Genomic DNA, 24,950 nt, shown 5'->3' on the forward strand with positions numbered 1-24,950 from the left:
AAGGTGCTCACAGTGAGCAGAGCCATCGGGGTACCCGGCCAGGGTCAACAGAGGCCGAGAGGGTCCTGGACAGTGGCAGAGGGCAAGCCCTGGGGGGTGGGGGCTTGGGCTGTGCCTACATGGCGAGGGGACGGCAGGCTTGTCCTGGACGCAGTGGGCACTGAGGCGACACCAGCACGTTGCATGCCAACCGTCTCGGCTTGCAGGCTCTGTCTTCCTCTTCAGCAGGTGTGCCAGGCCCCGCAGGGCAGGAAGTGTGTCCTCATGACAGGGCGACAAGAGGGACGTGTCCAAGGCCAGCAAGGCGGCACAGCCAGAGGCCAGCAGGGAGGGCGGACTGGGCAGTGAGGTGGGCCCCTGGGTGTGACAAGGACCCCAGTTCTCCTGTGGGTTGGGCAGGCAGAGTCCCGGGCTGGGAGCAGGAGCGAGCAGGGCTGGGGGGAGCTGGCCAGGCCAGGCACCGCTGTCCGAGACCGCCCTCCCAGCTCCAGCTGGTGTTGCTGCTGTCTGTCCAGTACTGAGACTGAGCCCAGGGTCTCCATGCTGAAATGGGTCCCCAGCTTTTATTTACACTTAGACAGGGTCTCGGTAATCTCTACCCTGGCCCAGGCTGCACTCCTCAAACCTGTGACCCTCCCGCCTCAGCCCCCCGGTACTGGGACGGCTGGACTGTTCTACCCAATGATCTCATCATGAATAGCCCCGAGTACTTTGGACCCACAGTTTCAGTTACAGGAAAATCACTTTCGACCCAGCGATCACTACCAGAAGGGACACAGAACAAGCCTCCACCGCCTGCCTGCACAAGGCAGCCTGGGAACGAGTGAGCTGGGAGTTAACGGCCTCCGCCCCGCCCGCCCGAAGGACCAGAGCCTGGGAACTGCAGCCTGAGGGCCGGAGCGCAAGCCCACCTCAGCTGGCTGTAAAAGGCTTTCCTTCAGCGCTGACCTGCGGGAGTGCACACAGGCAGCCAGCCACTGCTCCGCCACACCCTCCTGCCCTGCAGAACCGCAGTGGCTCCTGCGGCAGCAAACAGCAGCATCAGCCTGAAGCCAAAGCGTGTGGCGCCCTCTAGTGCCCTGCAGGACACCAGGGACACTGCAAGAGCCGAGACAAGGAGAAGGCCCGCAGGCGGGCGGCTGGGTGGCTGGGCAGCTGGGCGGCGGAGCTGCCCAGGCCTCCTCTCGGCCTCGCACCCTGTGGAAGCCGCTCTGGTGCGGAGGACGCCTCACACTGAGCACAGTGGAGACACTGGCAACCTGGGCTGACCCTGATGGAGCCACAGGAAGCCCCCTTCACCACCGGCACTCGCCTGACTCTCGCTCAGGACCAGGGACTCCAGGGTCCCGCCTTCCCCAAGGAACTAGAGTGTCACACCCAGTGCGGTGCACACAGGGCGGAGAGAAGGGCTGCGCTGCCCCGCCCTGAGGGGACCGGACCAACGGAGGCAACCAGGGCACACTCAAAACAAAAGGGAGATAAACAGACACAGGTGTGCAAATGCGGTGTGGCCTCCTGAGTGTGAGGAGCCGAGAGTGAGTAAGACCTGAGACAGACAGAAACGGTTTAAAGGAAAGACACTGCAGGGAAGGAGAAAGAAGGGGAAGCGCGCACGCACACACACACACACACACACACACACACACACACACACGGTAGTGAAGACACGCTGGTACAGCTCCTGCCTGGCAACCTCCAGGTCCTGAGCTCCATTTCTGATACCAAAAAAAAAAAAAAAAAAAAAAAAACTCGTTCCTAATATTGTTTGGACAACTAAATGCCTGCATCTTACACTCTGTGTAACTAATTTAAAAATGACATGCAATTGTCATTATGTCCATAAAACCATTATTACTCTCCCATTATCTAGTTCTGAAATTTTATTTTTCTTTCCCTTAAAAAAAAAAAAGAAACTGGGCATGGTGGCGCTGCCTGTCATCCCAGCACTCGGGAGGCTGAGGCAGGAGGATTGCTATGAGTTTGAGATCAGCCTGGGCTACAAAGTGAGCTCAAGGCCAGCATGGACTGCATAGTGAGACCCTGTCTCAAAAAAAAAAAAAAAAAAAAAAAAAAAAAGACCAGACTAAGAGCAATCTCCCCCCACAGACCCTTAGGGGCTCTAGCCCGGCCTCCACACTGGCAGGCACCGTCTCCGTCTGCCTTCACTAGCAGAAACTTTCTTGGCTAGGAAGTTGCTTAAAAATAAGACCCTCAGTGGTGAGGCTGGCCGTGCTGGCGCACAGCTGGACTCCCAGCACTCAGGAGGCTGAGGCAGGAGGATCACAAGTTTTGAGTGCAGCCAGGGCAACTGAGACACCGTCTAAAGATGCAGAGCCAGCGATACAGCTCGGTGGGTCCTAAGGCCCGGGAGGCCCTCCCCGAGCTGGACACTCAGGACCCCAACCTGCTGGGGGCACACACAGCACAGTGCTCCCGGCCAAGGAAGTGGGAGCTCCCAGCCTCTCCCGACACGACTCTGCAGACACAGCTTCTCTTCTGCAGGATCAGCTGCTGCCTGCTCCCTCCATTCAAGGCGAGGCCACTCAGGCTCACAGCCGGCAGCGCCTGCAGGGTGTGACACCGAGACACTGCTGCTGGCCTGCTGGCGTGGGCACGTGGCCCACAGCCTACAAGTGACCCTACTCACAGCCCGGACCCCAGGTGGCTCTCCGTGGACAGTGCGGCCCACGCATGCCAACGGGCAGGGCAACAAGGGAGGATGAGGAGGCCTCTGCAAGCCGGGCAGCGGGACCAGGCCCCCGATCCCCGCCGTGAGCTCTGAGCGCTAGGGGCGGGGAGGCGTGCTTCAAGCAGGTGCCTGACAACAGCTCTGACTAAGTGACTGCTGCTGGATTGCCTCCTGCACGCCGATCCCCAAAGCCCCACAGTCTGTTTTGTGACACACTGTCACAGAGGCGTCCCCGTACAGGGCCAGCCCTCAGCTCCTGAGGGCACAGAGATCCTGCCTCTCTCGGAGGCCGGGCAGGAAGGACAGCGGGCTCTGGGCACTCAGCGAGCCCTGTCTTACACCAGGCTTTAAGGGCAGTCAGGGGCACCGTGTAACCCGCACAGAGCCCAGCGCCCGTCCCCAGGGCTGCGGTGGGGAACTGAAGAGGAACGGATTCTACTCTACGGGACCAGAACGTCAGCCCCACCCAGTCTCGGCCTGCGGCGCACTGGCCACCCACCCCAGCACCGCTGAGCCCGTGGCCACCGGCTCCCATCTGGAGCCTGAACCCGACAGGCGCGGTGACCCTGGGCAGGAGCCCACGGAGGACGGAGGCCCCGGGCGGGGTCCACCCCTGTCCTCCTGGGCACCGCCCCTCCTGCCACAGCCATTCACTGCAGAGCCCCAGAGCGGCTGCCAACCTCAGCACGAGCTGGCGCAGAACGAGGGCCACCCCCGCGAGACCCACCAAGTCACTCCGGGCCCTCATCTGTGACACGGAAGGCCAGATTCGAGTCTAACCTGCTGTGACACGGAGCACGCAGACCCCGAGCGACTTCATACCTGTTCACCCCAGGACTTTGAGGCATGACCGCTGCCCGGGACACAGCACGAGGGCTGTGACCCTGGAAACCTGCGCAGGCGAAGACCAGGCTTGCGCGTGTGTGTAGGCACGCAGGGTTATCTCACTGCCACTGTCCTGTGCCCGAAACCTCGGCCTCCAGGAGGCTGAGGCAGGAAGGTCTCCTGAAACCAGGGTGCCGAGCTCAGATCACCCCAAACCCACACAGACGCAAGAAGCAGAGTGCCCTGCCTCAGGCTCCCTCTGCCTGAGGTCCCCGGGCAAGGCGGGGGCAGCAAAGCGGCCCAGAGTCCCGCCAACCCAGCCGGGCCGAGGACGGCCCTCAGGTTCTCACCAGGGCCGGGAGAGCCAGCGATGGGGCTGCAGGCTCCTTCCGAGCTTTAGGAAAAGCTGCCCAGGAGCCCCGCTCGTGGAGGAGGGCAAGCGCCCGCGTGCTGTGCACACCACCACACCGAAGGTCAGTCACAGGGCCAGGCGTGGGGCTCACGCCTCCCATCGCAGCCCTCAGAAGCTGAGGCAGGAGGATCCCAACGGCAAGCACGGGGCTGCACAACTGTAATCCCAATCCCTGAGAGGCTGAGGCAGGAGGACTGTTGTGAATTTGGAGGCTGGCCCAAGACATGGCCAGATCCTGTCTCAAAAAACTAAAACAAAACAAAAGCCCAGTCAACCAAACACACACATAGGAAGAGCAGGTCCAGCTGCCCAGGTCTGTAAGTCGAGACTATGTCTCAAAACTCCAAAATCTAAAAATAAAAACAGGGTAGGGATGTCCATTCCCACCACCAGCACGCCACACACAAAAAAAGTGATTGTTTCAGTAGAAGCAGCTGAGACTGCAAAGATGTCAAACCCGCTGCAGTCCACACGGAAAGGTGTTTGAGAGGAAGCGGAATTTCACTCAGCGAACTGCTGCTCAGAGCACGAAGGTCACCCTTAGCTCTGCTCCATCACTTTACACAGGAAGTCCAGAGCAGAGCCCGACAAGGGCAGAACCGGAGCAGACCGCTTTCCTGACCCCACATGACCACAATGAGGGACACTGCCTGGCCTCGGGGGGCAGCACTGGCACCAGGGTGCCACGGAGCTGGGCGCCACGGAACGCCGGCTGGCACAAGGCTGCTGCAGGTGTCTGGAAACTTTCTGTGCGCTGTCACTAGGCCTGAAAAGGTGACCAACTGAGCGGACTCCCGGCCCTGCCAAGTGCGGTGCCGGGCCCAGCCGCGACCCTCCCGCCTCAGCCTCTAGCAGGGGACCTCGGCAGAGCCGCCACACCAGCCTTCCAGTCCTTCGGCGCTGACGTGCACAGCCCACGACGGGCCGGCCCGAGCCACATTCCCAGCCGGGAACAAGTTCCTGTCTTATTTTAAACAGAACTTTTCCCAGGGATGTAACTGTTCCTTTGCAGAGTAACTGTTAGCAATAAAAGTACAGAACAATGTTCTCCTGATGAAACTTACAAGGCGTGGCTGTACAGAATTCCATCAGGAAGTTCTCCATTTAGGTTAGACAAAACCCAACACGTTAATCTGTCTGTGGATGTGCATACCATCTTATCCTGACTACAACAATGGGCCCTTACAATGATAGATTTTAAAACATTTTACACACATTAAGGAAACCACTTGGCTTTTAAAAATACGTCTGTGAGCCAGGCATGGTGGCACCTGTCCCTAACGCCAGCTCTCAGGAGGCTGAGCAGGAGCACCGCCTGGAGCCTGGCTACGTAAGCAAGTTCAAGCCAGCCTGAACTACACCGAGATCCCGTCCCAGGAGGAGGGGAAACCACCCGTGTGCGTAACTCAGAATAACCAGGGCTGCCGTCATCTCCTCATCAAGACTCCAGAAAGCCAAGATTCAGGCAAGGCACGCTGTGCAAGGGATACTTCAGACAAGCAGCGTGCGTCAGCCGACCAACGCCGGAAGACAACACTGGATTGCTGGTGACACTGCCCGCTCACGGCCGGCTGCCAGCAGGACGCCTCATAGCTGCGACCGCGCCTTCCTCCTAGCAAGGCGCCAACTTGAGGCTGAACCTTTGTCATCTCCTCTTCCTGTCACGAGCTGGCCTTGGCGTCCTACACACTCAACAGCCGTCCATGCAGCCCAGAAGCTGGTAGGAAGGGAAAGCCCGCGTGACTCACAGAGGTTCTTACAGCCTAAGAAAGGAAAGGGCACGGTACGAAGCGCATGCACATGGCCCCCGGCGCCAAAGGTGTGTGCAGCAGCGGTGACAAGGGACAGGTTCGCCATATAAGCAGGGGCACGGGAGCAGCACAGGAACAGAAGCTAAGAAAGAGACGGATTCATGAACAGCGCGGGCTCGCGAGGAAGAGCCTTCCTCTTCCGCCTTAGTGTGAGGGCGACACCCCTCCTCCCGATCGGCTGCCACACCGACGGTGCCGGGCTCTGAGACGGGGCTGCCCGGCGTCCCGCCTGGGTGCCTGCTCCACTGTACCTGCGATCTGCATGGCTACGGGGTCCTCTGACACCGGAACCAGCCCTTCTTTGACTTCAACCTGCTTCTCAGAGCCCAGGGGAGACAGGGCAGGCGGGGAGCACTTAACCTCCACGTACGCCACGGCTGAGGAAGGGGCGGGCTTGGCGTCGTGAAAGAGGCTGGCCCAGGACTTGGCGGGCTGACCCGCGGGCAGGGGCGCCGCGAGGCTGCTGGCGGGGTCGGGGTCCAAGCTCTCGCTCTCGGCGGCCTGGGGCTCCCCGTTGGCAGCCGGGCCCACGCCCGAGGGTTCAAGCCCCTGTCCGTTGGGGACACCGCAGTGCTCAGTAGTATGCGCGGCATGGGGCGGGGCGGCAGCTGTCCTGGGCGGGTGCTCTGCGGGCGGGCAGAGCTGCTCGGGGCCCGGCCCCTGCCCCACAGTCCTGCTGGCCCCATCCAGGGTGCCCGCGAAGGGACTGTCGGGCACAGTGTCACTGATGCAGTCCGAGGGGTTCTGAGGGCTGCCACAAGTCCTGGGTGAAACCGGTGGGAGCACGTCACCCCCAAACTCCGTGTCCTCAGCGCCTGCCCCGCCAGGGCCCGCCGCACCAGCGTGGCCATTGACCAGGGCCTCCGAGGGGACACCCTCGTCCGCGCCGTCCTTCAGGTAGCTGTAGTAGCCCGGCGGCCGCTTCTTCTTCCTCTTCCGCTCCCTCTGCCCCAAGGCGCCCGGGCCACCGGGGTGCTCCAGAGCCTCCGCCTCGGCCTCAGCCTCGGCCTCTGCGGGCGGGCTGCTGGCCAGGGCCGGGCCGGGTTGCTCCAGACAGTGGGGGGTGGCCTCCTGGCCTGGCCCCTGGGGGCTCTTCTTGGAGGCTGTGCAGCCGAGGATAAACTCAGGGGCCTGGGGGTTCAGGGTGCTCGAAATACTGCAGCCGGGGGCGCTGGGCAGACCGTCGCTGGGCTCCACCTCGTCGGTGCCACCAAACTCGATTCTCTGGTACGCCGGCCCTGTCCCGGAAGAACACGGTTAGTAAGCACCGCGGCACTGCACACCCCCACGACCAAAGCACGCTCAGGACCCCTCCCGTCTGAGACTGCGGGCCTAGGTTAAAAGGTTACAGCTCCTTTTTATGCTGAATCATTTGCTGAAAACAAGCATCTATAAAATTCTGTTAGGAGTGTGAAGGACAGAAGCCTGCCTTTCTCTTACATTCTCTGGGAAACTATGAGATGCTCAGAAGACAAACAGAAGCAGTCTGTCACCGCACCGACCTGTCCTGGCTTTGGGGAGGCGGGGAGCAGCACAGGGTGCCCCAAAAACGCTCGCTTCACCCCAATGGCTTCTTGCAGTCTTGCAATAGGGACGGGCACTTTGGAAGGCCACGCTTCCGAGAGATCATGACAGGGCCACAGAGGCCTGCTGGATGCTTCACCACTAGTGCAGCCAAGCGCTGTGGGAGCAGACGCCCCGGACTCCTGCACGGTCAGGGCCACCCAGGCCTCCCTAAGCAAGGCCGGCAGCAGCTTGTGCAGCGCAGGCGGGGACAGTGCTAAGGAAGGCACGTGGTGAGGTGCCTGCCCAAACACCAGAGGACGAACGTGGACGCTAAACTTCTGCAGAGTTCCTGCTGCGCAACAAAACCCACGTATTTCACTCGTGCTGGCCCACACCTTTCTGTTTCCGTCCCGTCTCCTATCAGGCCCAGAGGTGCTGTCTAACAGACCTGCAGCGAGGCTGCACGGGTACCGCCACTGAGGGGACAGGCGCCTTGGGAGTCACTGCCTTCAGGTGTGGTATAAGGACCCGATCGTTTTCAGGCAAATATTGCAATTAAAAATCATAATGCTAAAGAATGGGCTTCTAAAGGCTGGGCATAGTGGCTCACGCCTGTAATCCCAGCACTCGGGAGGCCGAGGCAGGAGGATCACTGAGTTCAAAACCAGCCTGGGCCACACGGCCACAGAAAGAAAAAAAGAACGGCCTTCTACTGTAGAGAACTTAACACGCTGTCCCCTGAAAAGGCCTGCAGAAGGCTTTTGGGGGCTGGTCAGTGGCACCGCAGGAGGACAGGCCCTAAGCTCGCTCTCACAAGGTGAGCCCTTATTCATCTGGGCCTCACAGCCGGGGCAAGGGCTCGATTCTGTCACAAGAGGACAGATCACAGTTACACACAGGCGGCCACAAGGACACTGGTTCCTGTGGCCACCATTCCTGGTTTCCTTACTCGGAAAAGAGTCACTGAAGGCCAGCCGCCTTGTTACCAGAGACATTGCTCTCGGTGGCCTGTTCAGACTGCTCAGACTTCACGTTTCTCCTTAAGGTTCTGTGCGTCTGTCTTCACTGATGGTAGATGGTAGGCACATGTGTCCATGTGGCACTGTCCTTTTGAGGGTGGCCCTGCACCACACACTCCGCGTTTTAGGGTACAGCACTGGATGAAGGGTCCTGCAAATCCCGGTTCTCGAGCCGGAGCTCCCCTGGACCATTTCTTATCCTGAACTCGGCAATGCACAGATCACACACCAGGCCTCGGTTCCTGATGCCCGTTATGAGTGAGCCTGGTCCCTAAGAGGAGGCCTGCCTGCTCTGGGCACACCTAGCCCCTGGTGAGAGCTGCACACCACCTGGGCTGAAAGGGGGGTCCCTGGGAAGTCACACAAGACTGAGCTCCCAGTACGCTGTGTAACCCGGGTGATCTCCACAGACACAGGGCTGCCAGTCTCTATTCTCTATCTCATCAGAGCATAAATGTTTAGAAACATTAAGGGAAGTGACATTAATGGACTTTCTCACTTGTCGTGGTCACTTGTGAGGCACACACCGCCACAGTGGGCACACTGCAGACAAGCAGACCCCACCAGCGTGGGCCCTGCCTCACTGGAGACAGCCCCTGCAGGCTGGGGACCCCAGCCCGATCGGGAGGCCAGGGCGCAGAGGGAGCCTACTAACATGGCTGTTTCTGGTTGCAGCGTTGTTGTTTTGAGACAGCCTCACTGTGTGGTCCAGCATCCTGGCCTTGCATCTGCAGCTGTCCTCCTGCCTCAGCCTCCCAAGTGCTGGGATTATAGGTGTGAGCCACCACACTGGGCCGACAGCTTCAGCGCAGTGAGTCTCTGGGAAGACGGGAGAGCCACGCTCCTATGCTGTAGCAGTAGGTTTGTGAGGAGGAGGAGCTGGGCTAAGGGCAGCATTCCTCAAAGGGTGCCAGCTGCCAGGTGCCAGCGGGGTGCTGAGGCTGGGGAGGTAAACTCTCTGCTTGGGTAGCTGATTTTTACTAAGTGACGAAGGATGATGCAAAAGGAGGGCAAGATAAAGCCACGAACATCTTTTTGAAACCAAGGCTTCTGGACACCGGCAAAGGTGACCGGTTCCAATCAGAAGCCAGACATCTGTGCGACCGGAGAGGCAGCTGGCCGGGGCGGGGTGAGAACAACACTCAGAGCTGTCTGGAAAAGGCAGAGGTATAAAAGGGGGTCCACGTGAGCCCCCCTCGCAACGGCCTGCGGAAGCTGGCGCTGTGTGATGGAGCACACGGCACAGCCGACGCAGCCCAGAACCCGAGGCTGCTGCGTGCAGTGGGAGGGGGCAGACGGGACAGGCAGGGCCGCGAGAGACAAAGCAGAAGCACGGGGGCGAGCCACACCAGGGACCTGTCACTGCGCACGCAAGCGGGCAGCACGGTCCCAGCTGTGCCCAGCAGAGTAAAAGATGGACTAAGGCAGACGAGAACAGAACAGAGGAGAAGAGCCAAGAAGCAGCGACTGTAAAGGAAGCACAGCCCGGCAGAGGGAGGGACGAGGGTGGGGACTCAGGAGCCAGGACCAGGGATGGACACGGGAGCGCCAGGTGAAGGTGCAGCGGGCCTCCTGCGTGCACAGACACGGGAGCAGCCGAGGGCAGCTGTGCAGGTGTAGGCGGGGTCCCACGCCAGGGGGCGAGGCGGAGGGGGCCAGGCCGCTGGCTGCAGGACCCTAGAGCTTCACCTGCAGCATCGGGCATCCTGAAAGCCTGTGAAATCTGTCCCGTTCTGCATGGTCTCCTGTATTACAGCTTCTTATAAAACTCACATTACTGTGCAAAACAGGCTTGGCGAATCTCTCTATGCTCATACCTAAACATGAGCTGTAAATAAACCCTCTATGCCAGGCTTCCTAAGAAAACACTTTCCTCCAGCTGCTGTACCCACAAGGGTCTTTCCTGGGCACCGCCCTGCCAGGGCCTCCAGTGCTGGGGCTGACGGCACTGTGACTGCCGGGTTGGCACTAGTCCAGCAACCCAGCGGCCCCGGGGGTGAGGGCAGCATCTGAATGCCCAGGAGGCCTGCAACCACAGGATGGGAGTGCATGCCATGAGAGGGAGCCCTCTGAGCAGCTCAGCCAGCAGGAGCACAGCGCTCCAGCCGGCCACCCTGGGCCTGGCACCACAGCAGCAGCAAGTGACACACTGTGGCACTGAGAACTGCCGAGGAAAAAGAGCCTGCTGCATCTCAATGCTTGGCACTTTGAGGAACAAAGCAAAACCCAACAGTCAGAGCCCTCAGGGTTATACACTGCAGTTCCCCAGGAGCATCCCTTGCTGCAGGAGCTGCTGCGTTCACAGTGCGCACCAAGAGCGGCATCTGCTGGCAGCCTGGCCGGCCGGCACGCACACTGACACCCCAGGAGGGGAGGGCAGGGAGGAGAGCTTACCATCGGGCAGTTCGTCCACAGCCTGGTTGCCACACAGCGCTGTCCCACTGTACGGAGGGAGCTGCACGGGAATTGGAAAACAGGTCTCAATCCACGGAACACAGTAGCATGCACTCCTGCATCTACACCACACATCGGGCTCTACTCCGGCGCCCCCTTCTCGGGACACCCCGTTACCAGAACGGCACACGGCCGAAATCAGGAAGCTGCGTTACCTTCGAGTTCCCTGAAGGGGAAAATCACTGGGGAGTGCTCTGAACATTCACCACTGTCACACACGTTCAAACACGAGGCAAAGGAACACCAGATGAGCTCTGGGGTGCATGAACCAGCTGCGCCGCGCTGTTCTGAGGCAGCCTGCTTCCCTCTGCACGGCCTGTTCCAGAGCAGGGCTAACAGTGGCCCCAGGGCAGGGGCCTGGGAGCTGCGATGCCCTGCCCCAGCTGTGCCCTCAGGAGGTAACGGGCTGAACACCACCGCCTGGCTTCCTTGTTAAAGCAGGGCGTCCTGTGACATTCTCCAACACTCCTCCTCTGAGCATATTCACTTTCCAAGAGCTGGGAATGCCTACAGGACGGGTTTGGGGTGAGCAAGTGCAGTGGCCCAGGTGACATCCAGCTGAGCCGTCCTGAAGCACAACGAGACCCTACAGCCTAGAAATCACCCTAACACCAAGATTCCCTCTCCTAACAGGAAAAAAACCCAGACCCCCCCCTCAACTGAGAACGGGGCATCTGGGATAAATACACGCTTCTCAGATGGAGAGGTACAAAGAGCAAAGGAATATGTGTCAAAAATGTTCAGCGTCACCAGTCTCTCGAGAGACACAAGTTAAAATGGCACTGAGATTCCAACTCACCCAGAAAGAATGGCCATTATCAAGACACCACCCAGTAACAAACGCTGAGGGGCTGTGGGGAGGAAGACCCCCTCCCCTGTAGGTGGAGTGCAGACTGGTGCAGCCACTGTGGACATCAGGGTGGAGAACCCTTGGAGCGCTAGGACCAGAGGCCCCGTCGACCCAGCCCCCCCTGCTGCGCGTCCTCCCGGAAGAGCCGAGAGCATCGGCCCCACTGACGCCGTGCGCCAGACTGGACTGCGGCTCGGGCTGTAAGAGCGGAATCCGGAAACAGCCCAGATGTCCATCAACTGAGGAGTGGACAAAAAAGATGCAGGTCTTTAAACAATGGAGGACTACCCAACCGTAGAGACACGTGTAGCTACGTAGACCACACTCTGTAAGTGAAATAAATCATACACGTATGTAAATACTGCACCACCTCCCTGGCGCGAGAAACTGAACGTGTGTATAAGGACCAACGTGTGTAACAGAAACAGGAAGGCGCTGTTCCAAGGAAAGGGGAAGGCGGGGAGGAAGGGAGAAGGAAGGAGGAGAGGAGAGGAGAGGGACAGGATGGGGAGGCTCCGCAGTGAGGCTGGGGAGAGGGATGGGGGAGGAGGGCGGGGCCAGCAGAGCGCGCGGGCGCAGACGCCCTACCTCGGTGTGGCTGCTCGCACCCTCCTGCATGAACACCAAGACCACCGCCATCTGGGTTCCGTGGCCCGCTCGGCGGAACAAGCAGGTGGACATACTTCCTCGCTCTGTCCCGCTTGGGGCAGGGAGGACAGGAGAGCCTCTGGGCCTGGGAGCAGCAGGGGGACAGACAGACAGACACAGCCTGCTGGCGGACTTAGCGCCGTGCAGGTGAACGTGGGTCTTCCCTGCGGCATGCAGTGAACGCAAAGCCGTATGGTACGGGCTTTACAGCAGTGCTTAGAAGCCACCAGGTGGCGCTGGGGATTGAGCTCGGTGGCATAAGCACCTGCCTTGCAAGTGTATGGTCATGAGTTCGATCCCTGGTACCGGTAAAAAAGAAAAGGACAAAAAAAAGAAGCCACCAGGTAATGTTAGAGGATCCTGAGGACCGAGCAATCCTGATGGAATCCTAGTGACGCAACGAGAGGGACAGAGGCAGGACGGCAGCACTCTCCCAGGCTCCACAGCAAGACCAGACTCAGACAAGGCCTGGACCTTGCACCTCCGAACTGTGCGCTCAAATCAGTCTCTGCTCTTTAAACTTAACCCACCGTGGGCATTTCGTTACAGTGCAGTGGAGACCAGACCAGCAGACAACACTGACCGGAAACACGGTCTGAGCCATGGCTGCTACTCCCGCTGTGTCACGTGCAGCGCCTCCGGGAAGAGGGGTCCTGCTTCCACGGACCCCAGACAGGAGGCCAGCGTTCAGACGACCATGGCGTCTCCAAGTGGCTTTCTGGCACTGCTGCTGTTCCACCCTGCACTGAAAGGCCCCCACAAACCAGGACCCCGACTTTGCTTTCGTTGTTTTAGGCAGGGTCTTGTCTGCTCCAGGCTGGCCGTGGACTGTGCACCTAAGCGACGTCCTATGTTGGAAATCACTCTGGGACACCAGACTGAGAACTGCAGCCTTAACTGCACACTGACCCCTCAATACAGACGCGCGTGGCCTGCTCATCACAAGGACACTCACAGGCTGACAACTGGGGCGACCCGTAGCACCAGCTGAACCGGGCCAGCGCGCTGCCAGGAGCTGAGGGCACACTGGGGACTGCTGCCAGCACAAAGGGAGCCCTGGGAGGAAGCAGCGCGCTTGCCGGCTCTCCTGTTGCCACTGGCTCTCCTGCAGGAGCTCACTGAGCTTCTGTCCTGCTATGAACTTGGCTGTTGTCCCTGTCAGAGGAGCTTGGGGCCTTGTTGTCACGGACAGTGGCTGCGGTTCGCTTTGGGGGAGCTCCGGTCCTGACTCTGAGTGCTGTTTCCCAGCTCCGAAGGGGAAAATGTGTGCTGTTCAATCTCCAGGAGAAGCTCGTCACCTGGCTTCCTGCTATGAACCCACTGCTGTGGTCCTGGGAGGGGCGCAGGCCCTCACTGTCCCGGGATGGCCACGCTACTTTTCAGGGGAGCTCGGGTTCTTACCTGAGCATCGCTTCCTGGCTCCAGTGCAGAACAGTGGCCCACTGGCACAGCTGCTTCACCCTGCTGGCAGACCTTTCTGGCTTCCACTACTGACCTCTGGGCCTCCCAGATCCGTGAAACCGACTTGCATGAGTCTTTGTCATGGGCTCTAGGCCTCCAGCTGGACTCATACAGGATGTCGCTGTGGGATTAGGGCCCTCTGCTGCATTCTCTGGGTCTTAGTATGTGGAGATTTCCTGCACTTTTCTTGGTATTTGACTCTTAGGGTGACTATACAAAATAATTCTATAAACTATGTACTAAATGCACTCTAAATGTAGGAAGTCCTGGCTGTATTCTATATGCCTGTGTTAGACTGTGTTCCTTGCAAACCCCGACTACAACAGGCTGTGCGTGCTACCTCCCCTCCACTTACTGATTCATTCAGAAAGGCTTGAGGCATGTGTGCTGCCTCCTGGATTGAGACTCTGGGTATTTTCAGCAATAATGAATACTTTCTCCCTGACTTGAAGCATCAATGGCATTACTATTGGTCAAGGGCCCACATGCTTATTAATAAGGTGAATGCATCTTTTTCCATTGGAGAAATTCATTTTTACATCATCCTGGCTTACAAACTGTGCTAAAAAAAAAAAAAAAAAGTACCAGTTACCTTTAAAAATTAACACTAGGGCCCATGTACCTCTGTGGAACAGTGTCTGCCTGGCAAGCATGAAGCCCTGAGTTCGATTCCTGGTCCCCCGAAAATTAATACTAATATTTAAGAATGTATACACAAATTGCCTAATTTTGTTTCTCTTAATTCTGTAATACTCCTGGCCAGCCGACTTCGCCAGGGGCAAGCTTTCTAGCACACAAACTAAAAGACAAAAAGCTCTCGGGTGCCAGGAGCAGGTTTCTGCAAGAAGGCAGAACGCTTTTACATTCTAACATCCTGCATTTCTTAACTCTGGGTGAACAGTTCTCGGCTCCGCAGAAGAGAAATGCTTTACCAAATTCCCAATGGCAAAAAAAGCCCGCTAAGAATCGGGCTGGTCAGCGATGCGAGCTTGGCAGAGCGTTCAAAGACACAGACAGCCCGCTGCGGAGCACTGCAGGCTCCATGCTTGTCACGTCTGAGGCAGAGAGGAGCTGCGAGGCCTCGAAAAAGACCAGGGATGCACAGCTCCACCCCAGCCAGGAACCCCTGGGAAACATACACCCCAAGGAGAGTCCCAAATCACAATGTGGGGAGAACTCAATCCAGTAATGCTAGTGTGTGTTTTCCCTTGGTCAGCAGACATTTGCTGTGCCCCTCAAACTTTAATGCTCAAGAACAAGAGAAACAAAATTCAGACAGGCTAAGACGCCTTCCTCTGGCTCTGTGTGCACCCTTCCCCATCCTCACTGTGTACTTTAGGCCAGCCTGGCAATAGACCAGGTTGGCCTCAAAATTGGGGTGACCTTCCTGCCTCAGCTCCCCAAGGGCTGGAATGCAGATCTGCACCATTCTGTCCAGCTACACTAAGATTTCTAAAGGTAGAAATGACTGGTGACCACCACTAGTCCTCCCAATGACACACAGAGTTTAACTACCACGTGCATCACGAGTATCTGCTGCACTGTCATCTGTCACACCCCAGGCATCACACCAGATGTTAGCCGATCGCCCAACTTTTCTGTGAAGTCCACAAGAGTCTCAATTTGGGGGAGGGGTAGGAGAGGAAAGAGGCACGAAGGAAGTCGCCCAGGAACTGGTGACGCGGCAGGCGGGGCCTAGAAACACGTGCATGGCCATGCTCCTGCCAGCTGGCAGCTCTGAACCCTTGGTCAGGGGGGCAGCGTTATCCTGCTGCTCCTGCCCAGTGCGTCACACCTTCCTGTGATTCAGACTCACACTTACAAGCCCAGCTTGACTGCTCCCTGCTTCCTGGCTCAGACTCCCAGATCCCTTAAGACAGCAGTATCAGTAATCACAAGAGGTGGCAGTGACACTGCACTGAATAGCTTCATTTTAGCCCCACACGTGGCATGGCTCGTGGGACTCTGGGCCCGGCTGCGGTCCCACTCCAGGGTGAGGAACCCTGCTCATGTTACCTGGTACAAAAACTCTTTACCCATAAATATTTAATGTACATGCAAATATACACATAGGAGTATTCATCAACTTAAAAGGCTAGGGGTAGGCATCATTAAAGATAAAGAGTATCCCCTGGGTGACAACTAGCAAAGCAAGATGTTTAAAAATTCGAAGGAGAAAATTCTTCAGCGAGAGGCTGGGACAAAGCATGTTTACTGCCACGTTTTTTAGGGTTCCCAGTAGGAAAACAAGGGAATCAAGGCTCATTCAGCAGGTGTGCCGACTAAAGGCAGCGAACAAGGACAAGTGTGTGACAGCACAGGAAGCTGTAACCGCTGAGCTAACCACCAGGCGGTGGCACTGGGGCAAAGGCACGGGACCCTGGGCGCCCCACCCGCTCTGAGGAGCCCAAGGCAGCGAGGGCAGAGCTGACCATCTCCAATCCAGCTGGCGGGTTCAGGGCATTTCTACATCAGTTTCCGTACTGTTCAGTACAAATTCTTCATTAAAAAACAAATGTAGCAAGTTCAATAGCTCAGTAACTACAACTGTATCTCATGTAGTCACAGAAAGTTTTGTCTTACCTCAACTGAAGAGCGGGGCGTCACAAAGAACTGATTGAATTCATCAGGGCTAAAATCTCCAAAAATATACTGAAAAACACAAGAAGAGCCACCCATCACACACAACATACACCACGGCACCCCTCCCAAACGGCAGTCCGCGCGCGCGGCCGGCCGGGCCCTGGGCCCTCCTCCCGCCACCCACCTGCGGCCACTCCACATCACATTGCAAGGGATGCATTTTCCAATTCAGGGCACAAAACAGCTTTTCCGTGAGTCACCAGAGAACACCCTGAAACTCACACAGCTTGTTGGGAGACGCGTCTGTGGTCACAGCAAATCTGTAAGTCCTGGTGCGGGCGGGCAGGGGGCTGCCCTGTGTTCCACCACCCGCCCGTGGCCCTTGGGGCTCCCTCCTTCCGGTCTCCCTGCCCAAGCAGTGCACAGCAGACAGGTGGACGGGAAGGCGGGGAAGCCCAGGATGGAGCGCTCAGGACTCAGATTACAGCTCTTTGGGTGCAGGTGCATCATTTTTGTAAAAAGAAATCACTCGTGGGACCCAACCCAGGCCCCACCAGTGGGCACAACCCCAGCCCTACAGGTGCGCCGTGCTGATTTTGAAAATGCACTTAAACACGACGCACAGACACAGGACACACAGCCCTGACCTCACAGAAACTCCGGGAAAGCTGCCAGGTGGGAGCCAGTAAGTGCCCACCAGTTTAGAGGCCAGCAGCAGGGAAAGCCAGCAAGACCGACAGTCTGTCTGTCCCTCGGAGGAGCAGGGACGGGCAGGGTGCCAAGATGACTCATCCCTCCCACCCCAAGGGCACTCTCGGGCAGGGCAGGAGGCCAAGCAGTGACTGAGCAGGACCCAGTTCCCTCAGGCACACACTGGGAAAGAAGGGAAGGCAGCAGGAGGTGTGCAGTCCAGACCGGCGGTACAGTGTGAACCTAAAACTCCACAGCTCGACAGCAGCATCAATAACCCCGGAGCAACGGGGCAACCTTCGCAAAGTTTAATGAAGAAGGTATTCTGTTCCTAGAGTTCTAGAGCATCTTTTTCCCCAGAGTTTTATTCCGCAGCTACATTATTACTTAAATGCAAAAGAAGGGGGCTGGGGATTTAGCTCAGCGGCATAAGCACCTCCCTTGCAAGCAGGCAGTCGTGAGTTCGATCCCTGGTACGGATAAAAATGAAAAAGAAGACAAAAAAAAAGAAATGCAAAAGAAAAGCACTGCTCTCAGGCAATGGGGATGCGGCTGTGGTCAGCACTGTCCAGCAGGGTGAGGCCAGCACTGTCCAGCAGGGTGAGGCCCTGGAGTCCAGCCCAGCGTCAGGAGGAAAAAGAGGTTCCCTGACACCACACACCCTTCTCTTGGAGAAAAGCAGCCCAGCTTGCAAATCCTAGGAGGGAACCCAAGGGACGCCAGCAAGGTGAGCAGTGAAACAAAATCTAAGAAATCCTGCTGTCACGGCTGTGAAGTTAAACGCTAGCAAGTACCAGAAACACGATGTTTAAAGCTGGCCATCATCTCCCGAATAAGGAACACTATTTCAGTTCCGAATGCAGGGAAACACTCTACGCAGATAGCCAGCTGGGCACAGTGGCTCATACAGTGGCCCTCAGAAGGCTGGACAGGAGGACCGCCACACGTTCACAGCCAGCCTGGGCTGCGCAGGAGGCTCACGGCTAGCCTGGAGTACACAGTGAGGCCCGGTCAGCAAACAGACAAAACAGATCTGCACACCTCCACACACGCGCTTGTCGGCACACGCTGACAACTACAATGTTCTCTATCTAGTTCTTTGTGAAGTATTATTTTAAAAAGTCTGCTACAGATTTTAAGTGTGTTTTTATTACAACTTCACCTTAATAATCTCTAGCGAAAGGCACCTTCAATCTGGTCACAAAACTCACTGGGGCAAAATAAGGGAGCGTTTCCTAGGCAGACAGCAGAAATCAGGGGACAGGCAGGGATCTGCATAAAAGAAGGGTGGTCACAACAAATGTGTGTGTGTGTGTGTGTGTGTGTATAAAGGGACTCTAGACAGGTAAGAAAAAGGTAATATGCCTGTAACCCCAGCTACTCAGAGGCAGAGGGTCAAGTTCAAAGCCAGTGTAAGCAGTTTAGCAAAAGCCCATTATAAAGACTTAAAAATGGGAGATCCCTCAAAAAGGGGGGGGGGGGAGGTGTGAGCCAGTTGTGGTGGCCCACAGCTGGAATCCCAGCACTGGGAGGCTGAGGCAGAAAATCACCGAGTTCAAGACCAACCTGAACTACAGTGTGAGCCCTTGTCTTAAGAACAGAGAAAGGCAGAGGCCGCCGTAGTTCAAGGGCAAGCCTGCCTGCCTCCTGCGTGAGGCCCAGGGTGCAAGCCCGTGCTCCACAGGGAGGAGGCGGCAGCTGAGGTGTGCCCACTTCCCTGTGTGCAGAAGGGCTGAGGGGCATGGACGGGTGGCACAGAAGTGCGTACTGCGACCTCCTTCAGATCTCTCCTGCCTGAACTCTAAAATAGTTACAAAACCGCTACTCAGCACCAGGGACAGAAGTCACTCAGTGCCTTCCTCAAGTTCACCGTCTGCACGGCTGTGCATTTTGCACGCTACTCTAAGTCACGGCTGAGGACACTGGATGACTTGGGGACATTTACAGCACAAAAGGGAGCACAAGCAACTGCTGGCCACCAGCTATGGGCATGGTGGTGCAGTCCTGTAATCCCAGCACTTGGGAGGCTGAGGCAGGTGGATCACTACAAGTTTGAAACCAAGTTCAAGGTAAGCCTGAGCTGCATAGCGAGACCCTGTCTCAAAAAGACAAAAAAGTTCAGGTTTTACCGACTTTGCTAAAAACTTTCTGAATTTACAAACAAAAGTTACTGCAAGGGTTCGAGTACCAGCAATGCAAAACACAACCCTTGTTTTAGGTGCGAGCAGTGTAGCTGGGTGGCAGAACACTTGTCCATCACGGAAGAGGCCCTGGCCCCACCCAGCAGTGCCAAAGAGAAAACATGCAGGTGTTGGGCCGAGTGAGGAACGGGGAGGGCTGCAGACCTGTGCACACGAGGAGCCGTGGAGGAGGCGCAGCCACGGAGCACTGACTCAGGCGCCTGCAGCGCTCCCCACGTGGCTCCGAGCTGCGTGCTGCAGGGCTGCGGGAAGGGCACCACAATGTCGAGCCAAGGCTTCGGAGTTAGCCAGAGGCCCAGGTCGGGTGGGGGTCACGGGGCATGGAGCCTTCACCCTCGAGCCTCAGAAAACGTGTGTGGCAGTGCCCATCAGCTGGCGCCCATGAGAGCTGTGTGCTGCTTTAAGGGAGAATTCAAGGGCTCCGGAAGGGGTGACATCTTCATGGATCCATCGGCAAGGGATACCTGGCGTTTGCTGGGCTATTTTTCTTTCTGTGGCATTTTGCCCCTATGGTATTTCTAAATTTGAAAATTATTTCCAAATAAAGAGAAAGCCATTTTAAAAAAAGAAAAAGCAAACCCTAAAAACTCTGTTCCCCTCTCTCCATGAATAGAAAACATTTGCCTTTCTCTGGAGGGTTAATAAAGTCACATGAGGGTCTGCAGTCTACTAAAACTAAAGACACTGCAGGGCCTGTAACCCAGTAAAGGAGGGAAGGTCACTCATCACAGCTGGTTTAGCCCCACAGCACAAAGATAACCCTAAGACACTGAAGCAGCACTGGAGACCCCAGGGACAGAGCTCACTCCTCCTGGCGTGCCAAAGCCCAGCACGCGGGCCAGGCCACACGCGGCTGCCACAAAGAACCAAAGCGGCCCCCGAGGCCCGGGCAGCGTGCGCTCACCCTGCCGCCGGCCACTGCGCTCCTCCAGCAGCGCCATGGCACACAGTAGACAGGTGTAGGGCTCTCCGGCCCTGAGGGAGCCCGACAGAGCTGCAAGAATTAGGCAAACGGCGGAACATGACTGCACTGGGGGTCAGCGGTAGGGCACAGACTGGTAATCCCAGCACTACAGGAGGCTGGCTCGGCGGGGGTCACGCGCCAACAGCCCGACTGAGCAATTCAGCAAGTGAGCCCCTCCCTCCGTCACAAGCAAACAGCGTAACAGGCCTGGGATGCAGCTGGGTGCACAGGCCCAGAGTTCAATCCCAGTGCAAGAAAGAGAACAAAACAAGACAGAAACCAACATCAAGGGCTCCTTTTCCAGGCCCTGTCCGGCGAGTGTGCTGCAGGGCTAGGCCTGGACACTGCCCTTTGTGCACGTGAGGGTGGCTACTGCCCACATCACTGGGAATGAAGCCGAGCTTCCCCTCCCAGCCTGCCCCCCCCAGGGCTTTCAAACCCCCACTGTCCACATGTTTATTTCCTGATCCTTCTAGAAGGTGCAACAAGGAAATCTGCACAACAGGTGCAGGGGCACACTCCTATAACCCTGGCTACACCGGAGGCTGAGGCAGGAGGATCCTAAGTTTGAGGTCAGCATGGGCTACCCAGAGAGACCTGTCTCAACACTTAAAGAATGGAAAGGGTGGGGGACATAGCTGGATAGAGCACCTTTGGGTGCAGTCCTCAGAGCTACACATGCGCGCGCGCGCGCGCACACACACACACACACACACACACACACACACACACACACGCTGTCTCAGGAAAGACAGCGCAGGCACCCTGCACAGCCAGGATGAAAACCAAAGACACCTGGCTAAGGCACGCACGGCTGCTGCCCAGGCCACTTCTGGCTTGACCATCTGAGGAAACCTAGGTCGTCTCAGCCTTAAAGGGCGCTGGGGAAGGGCTGGGCAAAGCAGCATATACGGGTGACCACACTGAAGGAAAAGCCAGGACGGCGGACTTGGCGAACAATTCTTCAATCTCTGCCCATGGAAGAGGAGGGCAGAGGTTCACCCACACATCTGCGGCTCTCTGCCGCAGACCAGGAGTCACAGGGGAACCGAACACAACTGCTGCAGTGTGGCACGGCATCCAGAGCCCTTACACCGTGGTCTTGGTCTTTTTGAAACAGGGTCTCTTTTATGCAGTTCGGGACGGCTCTGAGCTCCCTTTGTAGCCCAGGCTACATACTTGAACTTGCAATGATCCTCCTGCCTCAGGCTTCTGAGTGCTGGATTACAGGTGTGTGCCACCATGCCCAGTTTCGGAGCCCTTAAACTTCTGAAAGCTTCAGCTCTGGAAACTCAAATAAATATGGAGGCTGCCTCTAAATTCATGTTCTTTGCCTTCAATAATGCTGATAGCAATAGGAAAGCTGTCCTTGAGGTACTTTGCATGTAGGTGGACAACCATCACTGCCTGGAACCGCCTGCCAGCCACAGAGCCAACACCAGGCGAGATGCAGAGCTGACCACTCAGCCTGCACAAGCAGCTGAGACGCGCAGGACTGCCCTCTCATGCCTGCACTGAGGACGCTCCATTTGGGAGGCGTGAGCAATAAGGAGCAATCATCTGGTTTGTCCAACTATAAAATGAGGGTGCACTGGACCAGACAGCCTCCAGAGTTCATCCTGCTCCCAAAAGGGCCTCCTGGAACTGACGAGGATTCAGACAGACCTGAACTGTCATCAGATGGACCTGGAGGGCACACCTCTAACTGAAAGAAGCCAGCCACAAAGGAAGCTGGCTGGGGGTTCCTGGGGCCCGGGGACCAGGGCAGTGGGGACAGCTGCAGGTAGACGGGAGGTTTCCAGGGCTGATGAGGTGTGCTGCTGGCTGACTGTGGTGCTAGCACACGCCTGTGAGTGTCCTAGAGCCCACTGAAATGCACCTAAAAAGCACGGCAACCGAGGACCTTGGCAGCATGAAGGCAGGGCAGGGCAGAGCAGGTGAGGTGCGCGCTCCCTGCGCAGAGCTCGGTGGGCACTGCTGATGCTGGCAGAGCAGTCACGCCGCACTTTGAGCAGACAAAGCGCTGCGTGGGCTGCTGCCTGGGTGGGGTCGGATTCCTGCAGAAGGGAAGGAAGCGACTTTCTGGGCACTGGTGTGGTGATCACTAAAACAGGGATTTTTATGGAATCAGATGCTACTTCAAAAAGGTTGATGTTCTTAAAAGACTGATGGACAGGCAAGGTGGCCAAGGCCATTTTTAGGATTTAAAGATCACAGGGAGGCAGAAGGGATGGAGGTGCCTGCCTGTAACCCAGCTATTCAGGAGACAGGCAAAGACCACAACACAGAGGGCCTTCCATCAAAACCAAAGTCAATGCCATGGAGCAGTTTCAATCTTTCGCTTTGGTGTAAACCGAATTCTTAAATCTCTGAACTAGTAAGCATCACATATTGGGAATTCTTTTTTACAGACTCTGCATTCCTTGGTTTAAAGACTAAGGGCGGCATACAGTGACACCTAACATTTTTATTCTGCTACCTGTCTCACATGATGGCACCCACATTCCTTTACGCCCGTGACCCCTCATCACTCGGCCCCTCAAATCACAGCTGCGTGCTGAGCCCTGCCTGCCACAGAGACCCCCAGCCTCGACCTCTGCCTCCACACCACACATGAAGGCAACACCGCCAAACACAGGAGCAGACCACAGCGTAAACAGAGTGCTGCCAGGGCAGAACCTTGTGGGTGCCATCTGCTGCACAGGAGCTGCCATGATGAAATGTGCCGCGGCCACACCAGCAGAAGCGCGGCTGCCCAAGGCACCTGGCGGAGGACACTCAGCACACCGAAGCAGGGCTGGTCTCCAAGGGCGCCGTGCAAAAAGAATCCGGCTACACAGACGACTGCCTCCTGGTGTGCTGGCCCTGCGCCCAGCCGCCCTCCTGCCACCAAATGGGGCAACAAGGCTCCCTCGGCTCTGTCCAGACCATCAGGATGCCTCGGGAGAAAAGAGTTCAGCCAGGCCTCCAAAGCCCTCAGCACACCTCACACCCGCGGTCACCCTGTTCACCTGGCTGTGCCCTGAGGCTTGGGTGCGGGACCCACAAGCTTGTCGCTCTGGCAGGCACAGAGCCCCTCGCTGGGCACCAGCTGCCTAACAAACACGAGCTGCCAGTCATGCCCCTAGGCCTCTCCCGAAGCTCTTCTCACTCTGGCTTTCTGGTTCTATCTGTTTTGGTGCTGGAACTGACCCCTGCTGATCCACAGCTCTGTCCCAGCGCCGTCTGGTATGGGCAGGGTCTCCCTCGTGAGCCTCCCAGGGTGCAGGGACACAGGCTGCGCCCCTGTGCGCAGCCTCACTGTGGATGTGCGTGGGGAGGCACTGCCCTAACCTCCTCCCACACCTGACCCTCCCTGGGCTTCTGGACCGACCAGCTGTGACAGCCTTCACTCACCTCTCACCCATGCTCACCAAGCCAGGCACTGCAGACACACACTGCAGCCTAAAACGCACAGACACACACAGCTCTTTGCTCTCTAGGCCCGCCCAGGTGGTGGCTACAGTGGGCACAGGACCAACGAGAGTCCCCGCCCTCGTTAAACAGGCATTATGGAGAGGCAAAAACACAGGAGAACACGTGTGAGGACAGCAGATCCCCAGGGTGCTGAAGGCTCAGAGACAGCAAGCTGGAGGAGGGCTTGGGGGGGCCGCCAAGGGCCTCCCTGAGAAACTGCGCACACTCGGTCCCTCGAGGCCCAATGCAGTGGAGCTCAGCACGCAAGCCGTGCCTGAGTGCCGGCCCAGCGTCCTCGGCGACACAGGTGAGGCCAGCGAACACCGCGCTCAGGGCGGCACCTCAGTCCTCTGGTCGGGAAGCAAGTGCTGCAGAGCACGGCTGCACCTGCTCAGCAGAACATGCCACGGTGCCCACGAGTCAGCCCTCAAGTCTGCCCCGGCAGGCTGCAGCGCTGCCAGCCTCTCCCAGAGCACTGGCCAGAAGCCACAGCAAAGGGACAGCTGCAGAGCGCAGGCCGCTGCTGTGAACGGTCACAGGCATGGGTCTCACCTGGATTCGGGAAGCCACACGGGACAGAGCAGAGCAACCAGGAGCAGCGGCCTCCGCTCAGCCCGGGTACCCCCGAGGCTGTCAAATCCATGGCCCTGACCTGCACTCCTGGACCTAGAGCTGGATACAAACCCACGCACAGTTCTCAAGCAGCAGGTGACAACCTAGTGTCTGACACGAGGCACACACCTGCTCTCCTGCTATGCTGGGCAGCAGCGGGGACACCACAGGCTCCAGAACACTTCGCTGACCGCCCGCCAGACCCAGCAGCAGGGATCCCTGGGGCCCACCCCAAGATGGTCACCGGCACACCAGCACCTCCACAGCAGGGAGGGACAGACGGGGACTGGGGAGCTGCAGTGCACAGGGAGGCCGCCAGGCCGGGGCACCGACTGACTGCACAGGACTCAGTTCCCTTCTTCACACAGAAGCTGTCGGCCGACTAACCGCCATTTCCACCCGAAAAGAAGCCATAGCCAGGAATCTGGACAATGTGCTTTGCTTTGCGTCCGTTTCAAAAAGAAAACCAAAGTGCCTAACAGGCGCCCTGGCAGAAGCTCTACGGGAGGGCCAGAGACTGGCGACGCCAGGTGAGCGCGTTACAACTGGAGAGACCACTTTTTTCTTTTTTTTCTTATCAGTACCAGGGATCGAACGCACGACTGCGGGCTTCCAAGGCAGGCGTTTATGCCGCTGAGCTAAATCCCCAGCCCCCAGACCACTTTTCAAAAGCAGAGAAAGCTTCCTTCCCCCACTGCAGGAGCCCCAACCCCCAGCCACGAGGGAAGTCAGGGCAGGAGAGCCAGTTAGGAGGCGGCACACTCAGGAG

General features: G+C 57.5%; 1 protein-coding gene across 1 annotated transcript in view; it reads right to left on the reverse strand.

Annotated features, from left to right (window-relative positions):
- Usp10 (ubiquitin specific peptidase 10) overlaps window positions 1-24,950 on the reverse strand; it is a 48,317-nt gene that overhangs the window by 12,544 nt on the left and 10,823 nt on the right. The window contains exons 2-4 of the mRNA XM_003460925.5: window positions 16,259-16,327; window positions 10,657-10,717; window positions 5,989-6,975 (exon numbers count right to left, since the gene is read on the reverse strand). Coding sequence (XP_003460973.2) covers window positions 5,989-6,975; window positions 10,657-10,717; window positions 16,259-16,327 — 1,117 coding nt within the window. The remainder of the gene's footprint in view (window positions 1-5,988; window positions 6,976-10,656; window positions 10,718-16,258; window positions 16,328-24,950) is intronic.

This window comes from Cavia porcellus, unplaced genomic scaffold (assembly GCF_034190915.1).
Source record: "Cavia porcellus strain 051 isolate PalLab524CR breed Dunkin Hartley unplaced genomic scaffold, mCavPor4.1 scaffold_4, whole genome shotgun sequence".
Classification (NCBI taxonomy): domain Eukaryota; kingdom Metazoa; phylum Chordata; class Mammalia; order Rodentia; family Caviidae; genus Cavia; species Cavia porcellus.